The sequence below is a fragment of the Stegostoma tigrinum genome, chromosome 9 (genome assembly GCF_030684315.1).
Source record: "Stegostoma tigrinum isolate sSteTig4 chromosome 9, sSteTig4.hap1, whole genome shotgun sequence".
NCBI lineage: Eukaryota > Metazoa > Chordata > Chondrichthyes > Orectolobiformes > Stegostomatidae > Stegostoma > Stegostoma tigrinum.
The window spans coordinates 6,038,799-6,063,123 of NC_081362.1; the positions used below are offsets into that span (position 1 = coordinate 6,038,799).

At 43.7% G+C, this 24,325-nt stretch overlaps 1 protein-coding gene across 5 annotated transcripts in view; it reads left to right on the forward strand.

Moving 5' to 3' along the window:
- Positions 1–24,325, forward strand: part of esf1 (ESF1, nucleolar pre-rRNA processing protein, homolog (S. cerevisiae)) — a 69,579-nt gene that overhangs the window by 1,690 nt on the left and 43,564 nt on the right. For 4 of the 5 annotated variants that reach the window (XM_059648325.1, XM_059648324.1, XM_059648326.1 and 1 more), the window contains exons 2-5: positions 4,170–4,921; positions 12,107–12,396; positions 12,574–12,687; positions 19,934–20,049. In XM_059648325.1, the coding sequence (XP_059504308.1) occupies positions 4,198–4,921; positions 12,107–12,396; positions 12,574–12,687; positions 19,934–20,049 (1,244 nt within the window). In that variant the 5' untranslated portion in view covers positions 4,170–4,197. Of the gene's footprint in view, positions 1–1,285; positions 2,411–4,169; positions 4,922–12,106; positions 12,397–12,573; positions 12,688–19,933; positions 20,050–24,325 lie in introns of those variants that run through there. The other variant, XM_048536972.2, reaches the window with a different exon arrangement.

Genomic DNA, 24,325 nt, shown 5'->3' on the forward strand with positions numbered 1-24,325 from the left:
ACCTCGTCCCATTTGTCAGCATTTGGCCATATCCCTCTCAAGCCGCCTTATTATGTACACATCCAGATGCCTTTTAAATGTTGTAATTGTATCAGCTTCCATCACTTCCACGGGCAGCTCATTCCATACACGCACCATCTTCTGTGTGAAAAAGTTATCCCTCTGGTCCCTTTACAATATTTCCCTTCATAAACCCATACCCTCTAGGGTAAAATATAAAGACTTTGGCTATTTACCTAATCCATGCCCCTCTTGATGTAATAAACCTCAATAATGTCACCCCCTCAGCCACTGACACTCTGGGGGGAAAAGCCCCAGCCTACCTCGCCTCTCCCTGTAACTCAAACACTATGTATAAACATTACATTCACGCCTAAGTATGCAAATTAAGCTATTAATTGTAACATTAGACAAGTTTGCAGAAGAATCTCATGCTTCAAGTGACCCGGGGGTAAGATGGAGTATAAGATTTTTTTACTCTCAGGTTACGTGTGAAAATGATGGTGTAACTGAAAGTGTCACCTTCAGACATAAAACAACAATATGGACATGGGAGTAGAATTTTGAATGATCTTAATTTTAGACATTAATACGAAGGTTGAAGTGGGTGGTGTTAGACTGGAAGAATTTGTAAATTGTTTTGAATGAATAATAACAAGATAGCAGATGCAATTCAGAAATTAGAAAAGGGTAGAGATAGTCAAGGATAAGGTTGTAGACATGCTCACTGAGCTGGTGGGTTTGGTTGCAAACGTTTCTTCACCCTGCTAGGTAACATCGTCGGTGTGCCTCTGGTGAAGCATCGGTGTTCTGTCCTGCTTGTTATTTATCTCCCTCAGTTTGCTGGGATGGTTGGTTTTGTTTCCAGTTCTGTTTCTCAGTAGTTTGTACACAGGACCTAAATCAGTGTGCTTGTTGGTGGAGTTCCGGTTGGAATACCAGGCCTTCAGGAATTCCCTGGCGTGTCTCTGTTTGGCTTGTGTGATTATCGCTGTGTTGTCCCAGTTGAATTTGTGTCCCTCGTCTGTGTGTAGTGAGGCAAATGAGAATTGGTCATGTCTCTTGGTGGCTAGTTGGTGTGTGTATATTCCTTATTGTCAGTTTTCTTTCGGCTTGGCCTAAGTAGTGTTTCTCACAGTCCTTACATGCTATTTTGTATAGTACAGCAGGCCTGGTGGCATCTGTGAAAGGAAAAAACAGAGTTAACTTCTCTGGTCCAGTGACTCTTCCTCGGACCTGAAACGTTAACTCTGTTTTTTTCGTTCACGGATGCTGCCAGACCTGCTGGGCTTTCCCAACAATTTTGTTTTTGTTCCTGATTTACAGCAGCCGCAGTTCTTTTGGTTTTTACTTTGTATAGTACGTTGGTTTTGCTGGTTTTGGGTATGGGATCCATTAAGTTCGTCAGTAGCTGTCGTAGGGTGGTTGTCAGTTTGGGCTGCCGTGATTCGTCGGGGTCTAAGAACTCTGCTGGTCATCTCTGAAATGTCCTTGATGTGTGGTAGGGTGATTTGAGAGTCTGGCCGTGTTGTGTCTTCCTGTTCTGGTCTGTCTCGGAGGTAGTAGCAGATTGTGCTTTTTGAGTATCCATTCCTTTTGAAGGCTCCGTATGGGTGTTCCTGTTCTGCTTTGCATATTTCCAGGTTGCTGTGTCGTGGCTCGTTTACATAGTGTCGTGATGCCACTCTGTTTGTGGGTGTTGGGGTGGTTGCTCGTGTAGTTGAGTATCTGGTCTGTATGTGTGGTCTTTCCATATACAATAGTCTAGAGTTCCTTGCTGTTTTTGCATTCTACTATTATGTCCAGGAAGGGTAGTCCATTGTTGTTGTCATTGTCTTTTGTGAATTTTATCCCGATGAGGATGTTGTTTATGTGTCAGTGGTTTCTTCTAGTTTTGTGCATTTGATAATCATGAAGGTATCATCTACATATCGGTCCCAAAGTTTGATTGTATAATGGTGCTGTCCATTTTAATCTTTGCATTACTGCTTCTGCAATCAGTCCTGATATTGAGGATCCCATTGGTGTTCCGTTTTTTTCTTTGTATGTGCTGTCGTTGAAGGTGATGTAGATCGTGAGGTGCAGATCTAGTAGTTTCATGGTGGTGTCCTTTTTGATGTTGGTGGTGTCCTGGGTTGTCTGCTTACTTGATTTGTTCAGCAGTGTGGCAGCTGATTCTTTGGCTAGATTGATGTTTATGGATGTAAATGGTGCTGTTACGTTGAAGGATATCATCACCCAGTCCTCTTCTATCCGGGTGTCCTTCACGTTGTTGAGGAATTCTTTGAGCCTTTGAAATGTGGGTGCTGAGGTGTTTGTTAAAAATACCCTGTACTGACCGTCAGATAAATGAAGAGGCACTTGGAACTGCAAGAGCTAAAGGAACTCTTTTAAAAAAAATTGACATGAGGTAAATATTGGCATTTTGGTGCCTTAATCTGAACTGAGAAGCTACCAAGCTTGCTCCTCAAGGGCAGCAGAAAGACGCATAAGCCAAGGCATAGTTAGAAGATGGATGGCGTAGATCAATTGCAGGTGTGTGAAGCTGGAGTTGGAAGGAGGATCATAACGTGCCATTGATAGCAGGCCTGGTAGGAGCAGCTACTTAGAAGAGCTGGAAGGTTGGTTAGGTGTGCATTGGGAACAGTTAGGCCCGGAGGTAGGGAGAGCATAGGTGAGGATATGCTAAGGCAGGAGTGGATGATGGAAATGGTCAATTCCTGCATCTCATAAGGGTCATGAGAGCAATAGTTAATATAAAATAAGCAGAACATGATTTGACAAGGCAATCCCAAATTTTACACTGGAGAATTAACGGAATAGTTTGTTCTGTAACAGAGAAACCATCAAATGTTGTTCCAGCTCCAATTATAGCCAATGACCAACAGTACAAAAAAACAATCAATACCAAAAACATTAGCAAATTTTCAGCAGGTCAGGTAACATCAGTGAAGCGAGAAAGAGAGTTAACAATTCAGATTGATGATATTTTATTAAAACCGGTGAGTTGTGGTTCTCTCCTCATCGATGCTACCTGACCTGCTGAGTATTTCTAGCATTTCTGTCTACATTTCCAATTTTGATAATCATTTAGTTTCAGAGCAACAGCGCTTGTTGCTTTAATATCAATGGGCAGTTGCTAGTTTTGTCTCCCCTCATAGATCAGTGGAGTATTTGTCAAGAAGACTCCTTTTTGGGAATATTTCTTTGGCGTTTTCAACAGTAACTGTCTCATAAATATCACAGCCACAGCAGAGCTGCTTCTGGGTGGTGTGGGCATTTGAAGTATTGCAAACTGGACCTCAGCAGTAGATGTTCCAATTCAACAAGTCATGGACTGAATGTTGGGAGGACAAGCTAACAACAGTGATTCTACACAAGGCAAGTTCCAGATTAAATTATGAGGCACTGTAGAGCTTAAAGCAAATAATCTCATTTTAGCCGACTTTTTAATATTGTCAAAGGGACCGCACGATGTAAAGACTTGGTAGTGGATTACCTGTCCTCATTTGGAATGTAATGGAAGGTTCTGTAAGGGCAGAGGAAAATATGTTTATTCCTCAAGAGTTGTCTAATGATCAGGGGTCACCCATTTGAAACAGAAATTGGTGAAACAGTTTCTCATGGACGGTCATGGGTCTTTTAGGGAAAGGTGAAAGAAGTAGAGCCTTTGAGTATTTTTAGGGCAGAGGTAGGTAGATTCTTGTAAAGCAAGGGGGTGAAAGGTTAGAGACAAAATAGAAATTGCTGGAAAAGCTCAGCAGGTTTGGCAGCATCTGTGGAGAGAAATCAGAGTTATACCATAATGTTAACTCTGACTTCTATTCACAGATACTGCCAGATCTGCTGAGCTTTTCCAGCAATTTCTGTTTTTGTCTCAGAATGGCGGATGCTGGAAATCAATCAGTTTTTACAGAGTGAAAGGTTATCAAGGGAATCTGGATTTGAGGTTACAACCGGATCAGCTATGATATTGTTGAATGGTGGAGCAGGGCTGAATGGCCTTCTCCTTGAATTTGTATGTTTGTATTTAAGTGAGTAATAGTTCAGAAAATCTCCGTCTCAGCGCGTAACATAACCACGTCACTTTTGATCTACACGTGTTTCAACGTGTCCTTCTTTTCTCTCAGATACTTCATAAATTGAAAGTTGTACTTTTGTTGTTGCAGTTTTATTAAGTTGGAAGATTCGGTGAAAATGACGTCAAGATCGCAGGAAATCATGAACGACGGACGCTTCAGTCAGGTGATGACTGACCCCAGGTTCTGGGAGATGCCTGACAAGGAACGCAAGATCAAGATTGATAAGAGATTTCAGGGAATGTTTCATGACAAGAAGTTCAAACTGAATTATACAATGGACAAGAGAGGAAGACCAATCAACCACAGCACTACAGAGGACCTGAAGCGATTTTATGACCTGGACTCTGAGGACTCTGACCTGGGTGAAAGTGAAGACGTGAAGGAGAAAAGGAAAGGAAAAGTTAAGAAAAAACTGAAACAGGGAGCAAAAGGTGGTCCTGAGAAAGATGCAAAAGGCAGCACGATGGACAAAAAGAAGGGAAAACATGGGACATTTTTCAAATCCAATGTGGACGGTCTTGCGAGGCAGGACCTGGGGAAAGAGCTGGAAACTGAAAAATTAATGGATGATCCTGTTGCAGTGGCTGCAAAGACATTGGTTAAAGCGGAAAAGCTTAAAAGGACAGCAGGTGGGAAGTGTGCTGTTAGAGATGATGGTGCTGAAAGCGATGAGGAGATGAAGCAGATAAGTGTAAAACAGGAGCAATCCCTGTCTATCCAAAAGAAACAACTGAGGAAAAATGTCAACACAAATCAACACAAGGGGAAAAAATTAGAAGTGAGGAATCAAGAAAGAAGTTTAACGAGTCGGAGTTCTTCAGAAAGTGAAATTGAATGTGGTATGTGACTTCCCTGGAATTTTTGAGTTTTCCTTCGACTGTGCTGGATCCTGTGGGAATCTCGATTTCTTTAGTTCAATTTGTTTGTTTACATTTTTCTTTTGAAGCTTTGTTGTATGTGACATGTACGCTGTTGACACTTGGGTAAACATTCAACGCCTTTGTTATTGATTTGGGTGGTTTTGTGCATGGGAACATGATGAAAGAACCACTCCCCTGGATCCCGTTTCACTAGCCAGTGAGAACAAGGCTGATCTGCAACCTAACACCCCCTTTTTAGCCCATATTGTGTATAATTTGGTTAACACAATTCTGTCAGTAGACTTCAACATTAACAACTGATCTAGCATCATAAGCTAATAAAATGTGAGGCTGGATGAACACAGCAGGCCCAGCAGCATCTCAGGAGCACAAAAGCTGACGTTTCGGGCCTGGACCCTTCATCAGAGAGGGGGATGGGGAGAGGGAACTGGAATAAATAGGGAGAGAGTGGGAGGCGGACCGAAGATGGAGAGAAAAGAAGATAGGTGGAGAGGAGAGTATAGGTGGGGAGGTAGGGAGGGGATAGGTCAGTCCAGGGAAGACTGACAGGTCAAGGAGGTGGGATGAGGTCAATAGGTAGATGGGGGTGTGGCTTGGGGTGGGAGGAAGGGATGGGTGAGAGGAAGAACTGGTTAGGGAGGCAGAGACAGGTTGGACTGGTTTTGGGATGCAGTGGGTGGAGGGGAAGAGCTGGGCTGGTTGTGTGGTGCAGTGGGGGGAGGGGACGAACTGGGCTGGTTTAGGGATGCAGTAGGGGAAGGGGAGATTTTGAAACTGGTGAAGTCCACATTGATACCATTAGGCTGCAGGGTTCCCAGGCGGAATATGAGTTGCTGTTCCTGCAACCTTCAGGTGGCATCATTGTGGCAGTGCAGGAGGCCCATGATGGACATGTCATCTAGAGAATGGGAGGGGGAGTGGAAATGGTTTGCGACTGGGAGGTGCAGTTGTTTGTTGCGAACTGAGCGGAGGTGTTCTGCAAAGCGGTCTCCAAGCCTCCGCTTGGTTTCCCCAATGTAGAGGAAGCCGCACCGGGTACAATGGATGCAGTATACCACATTGGCAGATGTGCAGGTGAACCTCTGCTTAATGTGGAATGTCATCTTGGGGCCTGGGATAGGGGTGAGGGAGGAGGTGTGGGGGCAAGTGTAGCATTTCCTGCGGTTGCAGGGGAAGGTGCCGAGTGTGGTGGGGTTGGAGGGGAGTGTGGAGCGAACAAGGGAGTCACGGAGAGAGTGGTCTCTCCGGAAAGCAGACAGGGGTGGCGATGGAAAAATGTCTTGGGTGGTGGGGTCGGATTGTAGATGGCGGAAGTGTCGGAGGATGATGCGTTGTATCCGGAGGTTGGTGGGGTGGTGTGTGAGAATGAGGGGGATCCTCATTTCCGGGAAATACAGGAGACGCGGTCAAGGGCGTTCTCGATCACTGCGTCCGTGACACCACACACGCCCTCCACCTCCTCCACGACTTCCAATTCCCTGGCCCCCAACACCTCATATTCACCATGGACGTCCAGTCCCTATACACCTGCATTCCGCATGCAGATGGCCTCAAGGCCCTCCGCTTCTTCCTGTCCCGCAAGCCCGACCAGTCCCCCTCCACCGACACTCTCATCCGCCTAGCTGAACTCGTCCTCACCCTCAACAACTTCTCTTTTGACTCCTCCCACTTCCTACAGACTAAGGGGGTGGCCATGGGCACCCGCATGGGCCCCAGCTATGCCTGCTTCTTTGTAGGTTACGTGGAACAGTCCCTCTTCCGCACCTACACAGGCCCCAAACCCCACCTCTTCCTCCGGTACATTGATGACTGTATCGGCGCCGCCTCTTGCTCCCCAGAGGAGCTCGAACAGTTCATCCGCTTCACCAACACCTTCCACCCCAACCTTCAGTTCACCTGGGCCATCTCCAGCACATCCCTCACCTTCCTGGACCTCTCAGTCTCCATCTCAGGCAACCAGCTTGTAACTGATGTCCATTTCAAGCCCACCGACTCCCACAGCTACCTAGAATACACCTCCTCCCACCCACCCTCCTGCAAAAATTCCATCCCCTATTCCCAATTCCTCCGCCTCCGCCGCATCTGCTCCCACGATAAGACATTCCACTCCCGCACATCCCAGATGTCCAAGTTCTTTAAGGACCGCAACTTACCCCCCACAGTGATCGAGAATGCCCTTGACCGCGTCTCCCGTATTTCCCGCAACACATCCCTCACACCCCGCCCCCGCCACAACCGCCCTAAGAGGATCCCCCTCGTTCTCACACACCACCCTACCAACCTCCGGATACAACGCATCATCGTCCGACACTTTCGACATCTACAATCCGACCCCACCACCCAAGACATTTTTCCATCCCCACCCCTGTCTGCTTTCCGGAGAGACCACTCTCTCCGTGACTCCCTTGTTCGCTCCACACTGCCCTCCAACCCCACCACACCCGGCACCTTCCCCTGCAACCGCAGGAAATGCTACACTTGCCCCCACACCTCCTCCCTCACCCCTATCCCAGGCCCCAAGATGACATTCCACATTAAGCAGAGGTTCACCTGCACATCTGCCAATGTGGTATACTGCATCCATTGTACCCGGTGTGGCTGCCTCTACATTGGGGAAACCAAGCGGAGGCTTGGAGACCGCTTTGCAGAACACCTCCGCTCAGTTCGCAACAAACAACTGCACCTCCCAGTCGCAAACCATTTCCACCCCCCCTCCCGTTCTCTAGATGACATGTCCATCATGGGCCTCCTGCAGTGCCACAACGATGCCACCCGAAGGTTGCAGGAACAGCAACTCATATTCCGCCTGGGAACCCTGCAGCCTAATGGTATCAATGTGGACTTCACCAGTTTCAAAATCTCCCCCTACTGCATCCCTAAACCAGCCCAGTTCGTCCCCTCCCCCCACTGTACCACACAACCAGCCCAGCTCTTCCCCCCCACCCACTGCATCCCAAAACCAGTCCAACCTGTCTCTGCCTCCCTAACCTGTTCTTCCTCTCACCCATCCCTTCCTCCCACCCCAAGCCGCACCCCCATCTACCTCCTAACCTCATCCCACCTCCTTGACCTGTCCGTCTTCCCTGGACTGACCTATCCCCTCCCTACCTCCCCACCTATACTCTCTCCACCTATCTTCTTTACTCTCCATCTTCGGTCCGCCTCCCCCTCTCTCCCTATTTATTCCAGTTCCCTCTTCCCATCCTCCTCTCTGATGAAGGGTCTAGGCCCGTAACGTCAGCTTTTGTGCTCCTGAGATGCTGCTTGGCCTGCTGTGTTCATCCAGCCTCACATTTTATTATCTTGGAATTCTCCAGCATCTGCAGTTCCCATTATCTCTAGCATCAATAGCTATTTGCAGAAAGAAGTTCCAAATTCCTGCCAGCCTTTGCATGTGGAAGCGTTTCTTCATTTCTGTGCTGAAAGGTAAAGCCTCCTCCTGTTGAATCTGCCCCCTAAGCCTAGATTCCCCAGTCAGCAGAAATGGTTTTTCTCAATCTACCCAGTCTTTTCCCATTAATGTCTTGAAAACTTTCGACCCAAGGAACACCAACCTGATTTGTACAGTCTCTCCTCACAATTAATCCCTTCATGTCCAGTTATCATTCTGGTGTAACTCCACGCTGCACTCATGTTCTGCATTTTGAAATTTAATTTATGCTTGACTATGAGCTTCTTTGCATCAACTTTTGGCATTGAGTTTCTTATCAACATCTTTGTGTTGATTTTTGAGACCTGGTTACAAGTTTAAGCTTGATTGAGTTGGTTACACTCATTACTGTGAGTCAGAGGATTGTGGGTTCACTACAGAGCTCAGTGCATATGCCAACCTGACATTCCAGAACCAGTCCAACCTGTCTCTGCCCCCCTAACCGGTTCTTCCTCTCACCCATCCCTTCCTCCCACCCCAAGCCGCACCCCCAGCTACCTACTAACCTCATCCCACCTCCTTGACCTGTCCGTCTTCCCTGGACTGACCTATCCCCTCCCTCCCTCCCCACCTACACTCTCTCCACCTATCTTCTTTACTCTCCATCTTCGGTCCGCCTCCCCCTCTCTCCCTGTTTATTCCAGTTCCCTCTCCCCATCCCCCTCTCTGATGAAGGGTCTGGGCCCGAAACGTCAGCTTTTGTGCTCCTGAGATGCTGCTTGGCCTGCTGTGTTCATCCAGCCTCACATTTTATTATCTTGACATTCCAGTGTTGTGTTAAGGGAATGTGGCATTGCTGGAGTACAGTCTGTCAGGCCCCATCTCCCCAAAAACATATCTGTGCCTTCATAGACATAAAAGGCTTCGGACTGTTTTTGGAAAAGAGCAGAGTGTGTTTCAACAGCAACTTTGATTTTTGAGGCAGCTTCATACTGATGTAGCCTTCAATGACGGCTCAAATTACCAGAATTAGTTGAGTACTAAGATACTTTCAGGATCTGTTCTTTTGCAATAGTGTGCATCTGAACCATGCTAGAGCCAGTGTTCATGTGTGCTGGGTAACTAGGGAGGCAGAAAGAATTATAAACTAAGTTGACGGGGCAAGGGATCAAATTGGATAGGTGTGCTAAATTATAGGCAAAACAAAAATGTATTAATACAGAAAATGATAGACTGTGATAAGAAGGGATAGAGAGTACAACTCTAAGAGTAAAGCAATAGATAAGTCTAGAAATTACAAAAAAGTTAAAATGAAAACTCTGTGTCTGAATGCATGTAGCATTCAAAATGAAACAGATTAACTAGGACTGCAAATAGAAGTAAATAAAATATGACCTGGTAGCCATAACAGAGAGACATGGCTGCAGGATGATATTGATTGGGGCGTGAACTTTGAAGGGTACAGTGCTTTTAAGAAGGAACAGAAGGAAAAGATGGAGGGGTGGCTCTGTTAGTTAGTGCGTACTAACATAATAAAAAGAGAAAACCTGTGTTCAGGATCAAAAACAGAAATTGCTGGAAATACTCAGCAAGTCTGACAGCATTAGTGGAGAGAAATCAGAGTTAATGTTTCAGCTCCAGTGACCCTTCCTCAGAACTGATGGTAGCTAGGAAAGTGTTGGTTTATATGCAGAAGATCAGGTGGGGGGGAGGGGGTAAGGAGTAAACGTTATGTGAGGATAGAGCCCAAAGAGACAAAGGAACAGTTGGACAGACAAAGGAGTGGATAACAATCTGTCCAGGAAGGTGAGTAGCTATTAATGGAGAATGTTAGTGGTTAATAATGGATTGTGTGTGATCACAGACTGGGTTAACCAGGCCTGGTGTGTTGGGACTAGAGTAAGGACACGAGAGAGCTCAAGTCCTAAAGTTAATAAACTCGATATTGAGTCCAGAAGGCTACAGGGTTTCTCCACAGATGCTGCCAGACCTGTTGAGATTTTCCAGCAATTTCTGTTTCTGGTTTACAGAATTTGCAGTTCTTTCAGTTTTTATTGACCTACGCAGGGTCAGGTTACGTGATGGAACATGAAAATGGTTTGGGTAGACATGAGAACTGATGAAGGCAAGAAGATACGTGGGAATGATATACAGGCTACCTAACGTTAACTACACGGTTTATACATTTGTGACGGCTTGGGGAACTGTGGGGCACGATTATTGGCATACTCTTCCCACGTTAGAAGCTACTATTTAAAAAAATGTAATAGCAGAGCACTTAACTAAGTTCACGCTAATTTCTTCACTTGAATAGTTAATCTTTCAGACGTAGGTCATTTCTTGTTAGAATTCTATTTCAAGCTTTCTTTGTTTTTGTGTTTCCCCACATAGAGAAAGGATGAGAGAGAGAGAGAGAGAGAGATGTTCGTTTCACAAGCTCTGGATGTCTCTTGTTTCTCTTGTGCTTTTTGCTCTGTAACAAACAAACTTTCCTTAACTCAAAGACACTTAATGCCACTATGTCTCAAAGTCGCGATGCGTCAAAAAGCAACATTCTCTTTCACAGCCTGTGAAAATGTGCACAACTTGATTGTTTTCCAAATTGCTGAACTCTCCTGGTATTTCAGATTTTTAGCAGTACAGCTTCCATTTCAGTTTATAGTTCTAGAAGGTAAAATATATGTAACAGTTGAGTCATATGGAGTCATACAGCATGGAAATAGACCCTTGGGTCCAAATAGTCCACACTGACCATAATCCCAAACTAAACTAGTCCCATCTGCCTGCATTTGGCTCGTAGCCCTCCAAACCTTTCCTATTCATGTACTTTTCCAAATGTCTTTTAAATGTGACTGTACCTACATCCCCGACTTCCTCTGGTAGTTCATTCTACACGTCCTTTTTAAAATCTTTCTCTTCTCACTTTAAAATTACGCCCCCTGGCTTTGAACTCCCCACCTAAGGGATAAGGCACCTGCTGTTCACTTTATCTTTGCCCCTCATGATTTTGTAAACCTCTATAAGGTCACCCTCAACCAACTATTATACTCCAGCAAAAAAATGTTCCAGCCTATTTTCATTGTTCAAACTCTCTATTCCCAGCAACATCCTGATAGTATCCTTCCTATACCAGGGTGATCAGAACTGTACACAGTCCTCCAGAAGAGACCTCACCAATGCCCTGTACAACTTCAATATGACGTCCCAAGTCCCACACTCAAAGGTCTGAGCAATGAAGCCAGTGGAACCAGTGGATACACCACACTCAGATTTCCAAAAGGCTTTGATTAAGTGCCACATCAAAGGTTACGGTGGAAAATTAAAGCTCATGGAAAAATAATTTCCATTTGTAAACATGAGGGATTAAACCAGACTTGAAGAATGTCAATTGAATTCTCTCTGAGCTGCTCGAGTTTTAGAAGTATTTTCAAATCTTTTTATTAAGTAGTTTTGAAGGGAATGGGACCTATCCAATGCAAATAAAAAACAAAATATTCTAAACACTGGCATCGTGAAAGAAACTGGAGAAGCTGTAGTGCACTAATTGGCACCCTTGAAGACCGCAAATCAGGTTTTGTGTGAATAACCTTGGCAAATGTTCTGCTGAAGAGTATAGACCTAAAATGTTGACTCTTCCCAGTCTGCTTCCAATTTTTTCAACCGTTGTGTCAAGGACGTCGTCTCATCATTTTATTTTCATAGATGGTTGTTTGGAAAACAGATCTATACCTTCTTTAAAAATGAAAACACCTGTAATTGTTTTTACATTTCAGAAAGCAGTGATAGCAATCGGGGTGAAGGCAGCTGCTTCGAGACAAGATCTTCAGGGTCAGATGGCCAGAGTCAGGAGGAGGAAGGTGAAGAAACTGGAGACAGTGAAGATGACGAGGAATTATCTGAGGAAGACACTGATAGTGACAGTGGTCCTGATTTAGCCAGGGGTAAAGGGAATGTTGAAACGAGCTCTGATGATGATGACTATTTTGATGATCCGTCTTCAAAGCTCCCAGAAATTGAACACGAATGGGGAGAACTTGCTAAGAGTGCTCCACGTGCAGACAAGGTACATCGCTCAGTTGTGTTTCTTTTCCCATTTGATCACTTGGGTCTTAAATATAAACATTATGATTTTCAGATCATATCTTATTATTATATCATTAACTTTTGATGAAATTGCTTGAAAAGTTGGGGTGCTGATTTTTCACAAGATTCCAATAACACATCCTACTTTGCCTCATAGATCAGTCAACGATTAGCGGTTTGCAACATAGACTGGGATAAAATAAAGGCAAATGATCTGTTGGTATTGTTCAATTCGTTCATCCCCCAAGGAGGTGCTGTCTTGTCTGTGAAGGTGAGCTTTTTAAAAGTTTTCCATGTTTTTTCCACCCAGTTTTTTAAACTTGCTCAAAGAGGTGAGTTTTAAGAAGTGTGTTAAATGAGCAAAGTGATCTAGAGAAGTGAAGAGGTTTATGGAGAGAATTCAAAAACTTAGGGCTTAGGACAAACATCAGTGGTGGACTCAATAGCATTGGGGATGGTCAGATTGTCATTAGAGGATTGCAGGTGTCTGAGGCTCACAGGACAGAGAAAAGAAAGAGGCCATGAATGGCTTTGAAAACCAGGATGAGAATTTTGGTTGCCTGACTGGATCCATTGTAGGACATCAAGCGCAGGAGTAGTAGGGAACAGGACTTGATATGTGTTAATAAATGGGCAATTGATGGGATATGGGAGGTTAATGATAGCAAACCATCCAATTATGCATTGGAACATTCAACTGTACAGATAAGAAAGGTAAGAATGAGAATAAAAACTGAAAGCGGTCGCTATAAATCAAGAACAAAAATAAAGCTGCTGGAAAAGTTCAGCAAGTCTGGCAGCATCTATGTAGGAAAAAAACAGAGTTAACGTTCCGGGTCCGGTGATTCTTCCTCAGAAGGCAAGAATGAGAGTTCATTTGCAGAAGCCCTGCAGTGGGTCAACTGCGGCAATGAAAAGTGAAAATAAGCAGCCTTAGTGATGGCACCATTACAAGGTTGAAAACTCATTTCATTATCAAATGTGACACCAAGGTTCCAAACAGACTAATTTAATCTCAGACTAGGTGATGGAGGCGTTCGGGTCCTAGAGAATGGAGTTTTGAATGAGGATCGCCAACAGTGTCCTTTGTTTTCCATGTTTAATCTAAAGCAACTTTAATGGAAAGTAAGCATCAAACTGCTTTTGCTAATATGATTTTTTTGTGACAATGGAAAGGCACTTGTTCGTTGGTCGTCTAACTGTACGCACTGAGTAGCGATAGGATTTGGGCTTATCTTAAATCTTGCAATTTCTGGCAATAACTGCATTCTTCTTACCTCCACTAAATAGGAGAACAATAATCAGAGGCATGAGAAACTGTTCCCTGGCAGTGGGGAACATTTGCATAATGCAGGGAGCAGCATTTAGAAGAAAATGTCAATTTTAAAAATTGGACACAGGAAGAGGTGAACACACAAGTTTTGACAGAGCTGTTTTTGGCGGTAGTGATCAGAAATCACAATATTTTAGAATGTGAACATGGATTAGTGTAGCTAGTGTGAAGCACTGGGCTAAACCAGCTGTTTTCTGTCTTTAAATTGCTGTGGTATCCACTCGTTGTGGATTTGGAATGTTGCCGTGGCATTTCCATTGAATAATAAAGAAGGGAAAACTCATGCAAATGTTTAACTTGGTGTCACGAGTGTGGTGGGGTCTGCAGCAAGGAACTTGAATATTGGGAAGTTCATCTGCATTGTCAGACAGCCACAATAACTCTGCATTTTTCTCCCTCCATGTAATTGTGGTACGGAGGTATAAGCTGGCCTTGTGGCTTTATCTTCTGTGCGTGTTACGAATTAGCAGTTTGCTGTTGTGAACTTGGTAAATGTCGTGCTACTTTCTGGTTACTCCTCATGGAATGGTTTCATTTCCAAGAAATACACAGATAAAATGTGTGAAAGAGCAGTCTAAGATTATTTTTGCTCAAGAATGGTTAGAATTGGAGTAAATTTTAAAAAAACCCATGCTAAGCTAATATTATGAAGTATTTAACAAGGAAATCATAGGTGCTGCTTGGCAGAGTTCAGATGGCATTGTGCATCTCAGAATAAGGGGCAGAAGGAAATCTCTATTCCATTCTAAACTGTTGCCATCTTTATTCATAACCATTCTACCCTGATAAATAAATCATAGCCCTAAATAAGGCCATCAGCCCATGGTGTCTGTGCCAAAGAGCTAAACAATTAGTTCCATTCCACTGCTTTATTGCCACAGCGTTATAAGTATATTTAAAGCAAATAGCAAAAGATGATACAGAGGGAAACCATATTTCTTGTATTTACACAGCAAGTGGTTAGATTCTACAAAGCAATGCATGAGAGTGTGGAGGAGACAGTTTCCATTGTGGCTTTCAAAAAGGAAATTGGATAATTATCTGAACAGAAACAATGCGCTCGGCTACCAGGAAAACAAGGCGAAAGTGGGATTAACTGAACAGAGAGCCAGCATTGACAAAATGGGCTGATTGCACAGTACAGTAAACCTTCTCTTAAATATTTATCCAATTCCCTTTTAATTGTTACCTTCAAATCTGCTTCCAGTACCCTTTCAATCAGAACGCTGTAAGCCATATCACCTTGCAGCCTTTAAGAATAAGCTGTACTTGCATCACCGCCTGTGCAGTCATGCAGCCTTTGATGTCACTGCTAGCGACACAGCATGTAATTGTTTGTTTCAGTAAGTTGGTGGTGGCCAAACTGGGTAAAAATGCTGTTTCCCTGGTTGTTTCGTCAGTAAATACATCTTACAATGTTGAGTCAAGAAGATATGATGCCCAGAGATGGAGGAAAGAACTCTTTGACCTGTGACCCCAGAGCCAAGGTTGTACGTCCAAGCTGGGTGGTGACCCATTGATGGTGTCAAATGTACAGACCACCCGTCTTAGTGTATAGTGTCAGGAAATGTGTCCTTTTTTTAAACAAAACCTGATCCCTTGCACTGCTTCTTAAATATGTGTTCAGTGATTACCTGCGTTCCTGCCAGTGGAAACCCTGTCTTTATTTCCTTAAAACCATCATAATTTTAGGCACTTCTTTTAAATCTTCCCTTGACCCCATTGACTTACACAAATCTAAAAGTTAAAGTTCTAAATTGGAAGAAGGCCAATTTTGAAGTTATTAGGCAAGAACTTCCAAAAATTGTTGGTGGGGTACAGCATGTTCACAGGTAAAGGGACAGCTAGAAAATGGGAAACCTTCAAAAATGCAGTAACGAGAATCCAGAGACAGTATGTTCCAGTTAGGGTGAAGGGCAAGGTTGATAAGTGTAGGGAATGCTAGATGACCAGAGAAATTGAGTTTTTGGTCAAGAAGAGGAAGGAAACACATGCCAGGTATAGACAGCAGAGATTGAGTAAATCCCTAGAGGAGTATAAAGGCAGAGGGAGTATACTTAAGAGGGAAATCAGGAGGGCAAACAGGGGATGTGAGATAGCTTTGGCAAATGGGATTAAGGAGAATCTAAAGGGAATTTATAAGTATATTGAGTACAAAAGGGTAAGTAGGGAGATAATGAAGTGCAGTCCAAAGATGTGCAGGCTAGGTGGATTGGCCATTCTAAATTGCCCATAGTGTTCAGGGGTGAGTGGGTTATAGGGGGATGGGTCTGGGTGGGATGCTTCAAGGGGCGGTGTGGGCTTGTTGGGCCGAAGGGCCTGTTTCCACACTGTAGGGAATCTAATCTAAATAATAGGTCCCCCTAAAGATCAGTGAGGCCACCTATATGTGGAACAGCAGGAGATGGGGCAAGTTACTAAATGAGTATTTTGCATCAGTGATAACTGTGGAGAAGAAAATGGAAGATAGAGAACATGGGAAATAAATAGCAACATCTTGAAAAGTGTCCATATTACAGAGGTGGTGGTGTTGGATGGCTTAAAAAACATAAAGGTGGGTAAACCCACAGAATCTGATCAGGTGTACCCTACAACTCTGTGGGGAGCTAGGGACGTGTTTGCTGAGCCTCTTGCTGAGATATTCGTATCATCAATAGCCACAGGTGAGGTGCCAGAAGACTGGCGTTTGGCTAACATGGTGCCACTATTTAAGAAAGGTGTTGAGGAAAAGCCAAGGAGCTATAGACCTGTGAGCCTGACATCAGTTGAGTGCAGATTGTTGGATGGGATCTTGACAGACAGGACTGACATATATTTGGAAAGATGGGGGCTGATCAGGCTTAGTCAGCATGGCTTTGTGTGTGGGAAATCATTCTTACTAATTTGACTGAGTTTTTATGAAGCAGTAACAAAGAGGATTGATGAGGGCAGAGTGATGGACATGATCTGTATGGACTTCAGGAAGATATTCAACAAGGTTCCTCATGGTAAACTGGTTAGCAAGGTTAGATCACATGGAATACAGGGAGACCTAGTCATTTGGATACAGAACTGGCTCAAAGGTAGGAGACAGAGGGTGGTGGTAGAGGGTAGCGTATCAGACTGGAGGTCTGTGACCAGTGGTGTGCCACAAGGATAGGTGCTGGGTCCACTGCTTTTTGTCAGTTATATAAATGATTTGGATGTGAACATAGGAAATACGGTCAGTTAAGTTTGCAGATTACACCAATACTGGAGGTGTAGTGGACAGAAAGAAGTTTACCTGAAAATACAACGGGATCTTGATCAGATGGGCCAATGAGCCGAGGAGTGACAGATGGAGTTTAATTGAGATAAATAATTGAGCTGTGTTTTGGAAAGGCAAATCAGGGCAGGACTTATACACTTAATGATAAGGTCCTGGGGAGTGTTGCTGAGCAGAGAGACCTTGGAGTGCAGGTTCATAGTTCCTTGAAAGTGGAGTCACAGCTAGACAAGATAGTGAAGAAGCATTTTGGAATGCTTGCCTTTATTGATCAGTGCATTGAGTATTGGAGTTGGAAGGTCATGTTGTGGCTGTACAGGACATTGGTTAGGCCACTTTTGGAATACTGCGCGATCTCCTTGTTATAAGGAGGATGTTGTGAAATTTGAAAGGGTTCAGAAAAGTTTTACAAGATGTTGCCAGGGTTGGAAGGTTCAAGCTGTAGGGAGAGGCTGAATAGGCTGGGTCTATTTTCCCTGGAGTGTCGGAGGCGGAGGGGTGACCTTATAGAAGTCTATAAAATAATGAGGGACACTGATAGGGTGAATAGTCAAGGTCTCTTCCCTGGGATGGAGGAGTCCAAAACTACCCAGCATAGATTTAAGGTGAGACGGGAAAAATATAAAAGTTCCAAAGGGGCAACTTTTTTATGCAGAGGGGGTTGGAGTTGCCAGAGGAAGTGATGGAGGCTGGTACAATTACAGCAATTAAAAGGCCATGTGGATTAGTGTATGAAAAGGAAGGGTCTAGAGGGATATGGGCCAAATGCTGGCAAATGGGACTAGAATTATCTTGGATATCTGGTCGGCATGGACTGAAAGATCTGTTTCCTTGCTGTACGTCTCTGTAAATCTGAGTCAATAACATGATCAACGTTTCTAAACCTTCACATTACTGGAGTTACATCTTTGATATACTTCCAGCAAGTTTATCTGCACTGCTTCAGGACCTACTGTCCTTGATGCTCAGAATTGGATGCAGAGTTCTATCTTGGACCAAACCAACGATTCACACCAGTTTATCATTTGAAAGAAAATTTCTCATGGATGGATGAATTAACTAAACACATTGGATATTTCTGACCGCAGAGTAGCTCCCGGTGTGTCTGTATGGGGTCATGCCCTTGGCAAAGTTTCCTCTTCTAACGTGCACACAGTGACCCATTTCTGTTCAACAGATTACTTCCCGCACCAACAGAGAACAACCGTTCAAACGGTGTCTTCTGCTTTTTGGGATTTTGGGCCCTTTCTTGCGTATTTTATTTTCATTTTGCCTTTCATTGACAGGAAAGGAGAGCAGACGTCTCTCAAATTGTCACATGATTAAGTGCACTCCTTTTGTTGTACTTCATAAATCAAAAGATTTTTAATTTTAAATTATTGAACATGATCGGATAGTTAAAAGGAGAAATGTAATTACTCATGGTGATGAAGTAAGTTTCATTGCCTGTCCCTTGCCTGTATTAATGCCAAATTCTAAAGTCCACTTCGTTGAAAGGGTTATTGGCCACATTGCAACCAGCGTTTCTGGACTTCAAACCAGCAGAGGGTGCTATACATTGGATTTTAAACTGCAAATGATGGTCACTGCTTAAAGCAATTAGTTGCATGAACTCACTTGAAATATTTAACACTTCAGTATTTTAAAGGTGCAAGATTACAGACAGTTGGCAGGAGAGGCTTTTTCCACAGGTCTGTGAAGGCTGTAAATTGGACAAGTGGAATTATTGATTGAAGCAGGAGGGTATTCCAACATCAAAGGATGGATTTAGATCGGTATTTGAAGAAGAGGAATAAAAGAACAGAAATAAGGGATTAAGACTTGTATTAGGTCATTAGTGCCTGAAAGGTTTGAGATCACGAGATAAACTGGGCCCATCAGCCTCTAGAGGACCTTTTTAAATTATTTATTTGAGGGATGTGGGAGTTGCTGGCTGGTCCAGCATTTATTGCCCATCCTTAGATGCCCCTTGAGAAGGTGGTGGTGAGCTGCCTTCTCGAACCGCTGCAGTCCTCCTGCTGTGGGTTGACCCACAGTGCCATTAAGAAGGGAATTCTGGGAGGAGGTAAGCAGTTTCTCAGTTGCAAGTTGAAGTTTGGTGCGAAGTTTTATGTATCTAAACAGAACGTAATCAGCTATTAAGTACTGTGAAATAAACATATTCTCTTTATCAAGGCTGAGCCTCACTTCTGACAAAGACTTTCAGCAAAATATTACATGGCCCTGTACAATGTGGGCAATGGCGAGATTTGTAGAATCACATGATATCCAGTGAGGCCTAACTCGATGTTGGGAGAACTTGCTGCAATTTTTATGCATCAGACTTGCAGGGACAATAATACCTTCAACACAATTAACAACTCAGTGCACCTCATTGATACTTAGTTGCCTGTCTCACCAAATATGCCAAACAAACCAAACATCAGGTATTTCTGACATGGAAGTCAGAGCAGTTTGCCACTGGCTGCCAGGAGTCTCCATGCAGTGGGTCACCAAACAGCCTCTGAGGGCACGATCCATTGGCATCAGCCCCTCATAGCCCTCCGTCCTCATTGGCATCTGACATTTACTAATCCATCTCCACCATAATGGCACCTCTCTGCAGATCTCTTAGGAAGCACAGACCTGTATTGCAGGATGCACCATCACCTAGTATTGAAAAGCTGCTGCAAGGGCACTTGGCATGCAGGCACAGACATCCAGCTTGTGCCTTAGACTAGGCTACATCTTAGGGCTGCTTATTCTCTCTCTTAGCACTCACCTACACAGCGCCTCCCCTATGTGCGTATTGTATCCTTGTCTTGCTGTGAAATGCCTGTTAAGGATCTCAGCTTTATTTTCCCAAAAACTCATTTTTGAAGAATATGATGGCTCCAAAGGGAAAGCAAGTGAAGCAGGAACTAAAACTGTTTTTAAAATTGTTAAATATATTTACTCTAGATCTACCCCTCAGAATTTGGAAAGCAACAAATGAAAGAAGAGGAATTACGTGGACCTGCAGAATTGCTGGACCACAATTTACCTGAAGATGCAGAAGAAGACACTGATGAACAAAGGTAATCGTTGTTTGTGGAGTTTTCGGTCCTCCTTAGAGAAGCTCCTTCGTCTTTACTAGCCTTTCAGTTCCCTCTCCTAATTGTTATACCCATGTTAGCCAGTTGGTGAAGCATCCTGAGCCAGTCTTGACTTGAGCTGGGTTTTTTCCACAGAATTAAACGTGATATATTGCTTGACTTCACTTGACTCTTACATTGTTAGTTGTCTCCTTAAGTATAGATCCAATCCCAGCCCTTCACCTATATGTACTTAACTTTAATAAAGCTGAAATGATATAGGAAGACTGTTGTGATGCAGTGGTAGTGCCCCAATCTCTGAGCCAAGAGGCCCGTGTTCACCTCCTATCTGCTCCAGAGATGTGTAATAGTATGTTTAAAAAATACCTGAAAAGAGACTTAGGGGCTTTTGTGGCACAGTGGTCGTGTCGTGACATCTGAGCCATGGGGCTGAGGTTCATGTGCCACTGTAGTAACAGCATCTCTGAACAGGTTGATTACTAATATCTGAACAGGGATACATGTGGTCTCTGATGAAGGGTCTAGGCCTGAAACATCAGCTTTTGTGCTCCTAAGATGCTGCCTGGCCTGCTGTGTTCATCCAGCTCCACACTTTGTTATCTTGGATTCTCCAGCATCTGCAGTTCCCATTATCACTGATACATGTTGCCCAAGGCTCTTTGTCTCGGACTCTTCAGAGGAAGTTCAAGGATATCAAATATCAAATGATCACAACAATTTATGTTACAAGTGAATAGGCTGGTGAACAGTTGCCGAGTTTCCTGTTGATTGTCCATGGTGTTTTCATGGAAATAGCAAGCTCCCCAAAGCCCCAAGGCATTCACAAGGGGTGCAAGGCTGGAACATCATCTTGTCAATGAATCAGCACGCTTTTTCCATTGTTTGAAATGTGGTGTTCTTGCATTTGTCCTAATGAGTACAAGATGTAAAGCTTCAGCAACATCTCTCTTTTTAGCAATAACCAATTTCTGTACACCCAAACAAGTATACTTGGACTGATACAATTAACACCAAAGCCTTTGCATGTGGCTCTTTGACAAATTTTGTTTGAAAATACTTAATAGGATGGTTTACCACAATGTAGACATGCAGGTTGTAAAAAATATTTATATTAAAGGAATACCCAGTGCTGGATGGTTGATTTTACCAGTTGTGGTGTCAAGTTTGCCAATTCCCCCATATGTGAAATTTCCTCTTTGCAAGTGAAAAAACAGCTGGAATGATAAACTACACCAAACTAGATCCAAAAGATCTTAGTCCAAAATCCAAATTGCACTTCAAATGTCTGTCAAGGGGCAGGCCAGCACATAGCTGTTATTCCCCACCTCATTTGCAGGACATATTCTTTCCTTATGTCCTAAATATTTAATTCTTTGCCTGTTCTACATTACCCAAGAGGCTAAGCAAACTTTTAGTGAAGTATGGCAACATTCCCTCAAACATTTATTATCCCTCTGGTTCCTCTATCACAGAATGAATGGGAACGCACCTTGGGTTCTAAGACACAAGTCTGCCTTGTCAACCGGTACTAAAATATATTAATAGCTTTTTTTATTGTGAAGAAAGTTTGTCACTTGGCGTAATTCCAACTGAATCATTTATAGAGTCAGAGTTATACAGCACAGAAAACAGACCCTTTGGTCCAACCAGTCCATGCCAAACATAATCCCAAACTAAACAAGTCCCACCTGCTTGCATTCGGCTCATATTCCTCCAAACATTTCTGATTTATGTACTTATCTAAATGCTTTTTAAACGTTGCAATTGTCCCCACTTCCACCACTTCCTCTGAAAGTTCATTCCACACACAACCCACTCTCTATCTGAAACAATTGCCCCTCATTGTCCTTTTCAAATCTTTCTCCTCTCACCTTAAAGTTGTGCCCCCCCCCCCCCCCCCGGTCTTGAAATTCCCCACCCTAGGGAAAAGACACTTGCCATTCACCTTATCTATGCCCCTCATGATTTTATAAGCCTCCACAGAGTCACCTCTCGCCTTCATTATGCGTGAATAAAAATGTGTTTTCGTAACTGGCATCTGACCATCCAGACTTACTTAAATACATAGAATTATGATAGCGTGAATGGTTTTATTTTGATGAGATAGATTGGATGCCAATGGCATGATTGGTTAGTCGGAAGGATCACAAAATCTATCAGCTGAGGGAGCCACGTTAAGCATGTGGAGGCTTTGGACAGGGTACAGAAGAGGTTTACCAGGATGCTGCCAGGATTAGAGGGTATGAGCTATAAGGAAGAGCCTGAAAAACTTGGGTTGTTTTCTCTGGAATGGCGGAGGCTGAGGGGTGACTTGATACAAGTTTATAAAATTATGAAATGCATAGATGGGGTTGATGCAGTGATGAAGGGACTAGGCCCAAAACGTCAGCTTTTCTGCACCTAAGATGCTGTTTGGCCTGCTGTGTTCATCCAGCTGTACACTTTGTTATCCCAGCCCCTTTATCTCATAGTTTTTACAATAGTGCGTGTGGCCTAACTGTCTAACCTTATAGGCTGATTCCTGTTATTTTTATTCATTCATGGTATGAGGGGACCGCTAGTTAGACAGCATTTATTGCCCATCCCTAATTGCCCAGGGGGCAGTTAAGAGTCAGCCACATTGCTATGGGTTTGGAGGCTGTGTAGGCCAGAACAGGTAAGGATGGCAGTTTCCTTCCCTAAAGGACATTAGTGAACCAGATGGGTTTTTCGCACAGTGGATTCATGGCCATCATTAATTCTTAATTCCAGATATTTATTGAATTCAAATTCCACCATCTGCCATGGTGGGATTCGAACCCAGGTCTCCAGAACGTTATCTGGGTCTCTGGATTAACAGTTCAGTGATAATACCACTAGGCCCTCCCTTCCTAAGTGAAACCTAATACAGAAAATTGCATTTTACTTAAAATTTCTGTTCATTATAGAGATTTTCCCATTTCCTTTTCTTTGCATCATACTCCCATCCCCCTACCCGTCTCACTTTTCCTGGCAACCCCCTCATCCCCGTGACACTCCCAAAGGCATCCCCCCTCCTCGTGTCACTCACAAAGTCATCAACCTCCTTCCTGTGTCACTCCCACTCTTCCAGGAATCCATCCCCATACCCAGTCCACTTGCACAAGCATCTTCCCTCACCAACTCTCTAAGGCATTGCAGCCATCTCCCGCGCTCTCACCGAACTGGGACCATAGTGCCAAAATAGGGTCTCAGTGAGAACCGATTTTGGAAGTACAGTCACAGAAGGACTAGGGCAGTGGATATTTGGGAATGCCATCACTAGCAAATTCTCTTGAGTTACTCTCACCCCAATTTGGAAATATATTGCAATTCAGTGTCACTGGGTCAAATCCTAGAACTCCATCCTGAGCTCTCTCCATACCACATGGACTGTAGCTGCTCAAGAAGGCAGCTCACCACCACCTTCTCAAGGGCAATTGGGGATGGGCAGGTAATACAGGCCCAGCCAGTGACACTATTTCCCATGAATGAGTAAAGCAAGAGGCTGACAAAATCTTTGTTTAGTTTGTAGTGTTGCTGGATTGAATAAGGAGAAAATGACCAAAACTTAAAACAGGTAGACAAACAGAATTGATAGTGAGCACAGACAGTCTTTTAGTCACAGCTAAAATACAAACATACTGGATTTCCTAAAGATGAGCAATGATCCAAATACAAATAATAAATAATAAAATTTCAATAAGTCAAACCTTAGAATGTATGTCCACAAATTTGTGTTCAGAGGACCTTTGATAGCTGAGGAGTTGTACGTGCAATCCAGGTTTGCCCGCAAACATGCTCAATGTCAAAAGGATACAAAAGCAGTAACATGGCAAATGAGTGAAGAATGTCTTTATTTCTTAATCTGTTCACACCTTACACTAGTGTGACTTTGTACAATAAAACAAAATCTTGAAAAGAATGAAAATAATGTTAGCTCTATAAAAATAACTTGTTTCTCTTTTTCTGCTTGGCCTGCTGTCTCCAGACGAGTGGGATATAGTTGGCCACACAATCAGTGCAGTCAAATACATTTTCCATGTCTTCCTGCTGCAAATTCCCAGAGCGTCTCTATGACCTTTGCAGCTTCGGCAAAGGAAACAGGTTGGAGAACCAGTGGGCTCTTCGGAATTGCCAGCTTCATCAGCTGTTCTTACGGAGAGACTGCAATGTCCAATCATAAGTTGCCCATGATTTTACAATGTAGGAAGGCCTAACCCTGCTCCACTTGAGTGGTGTGGTCACACAGTAGGTTTGC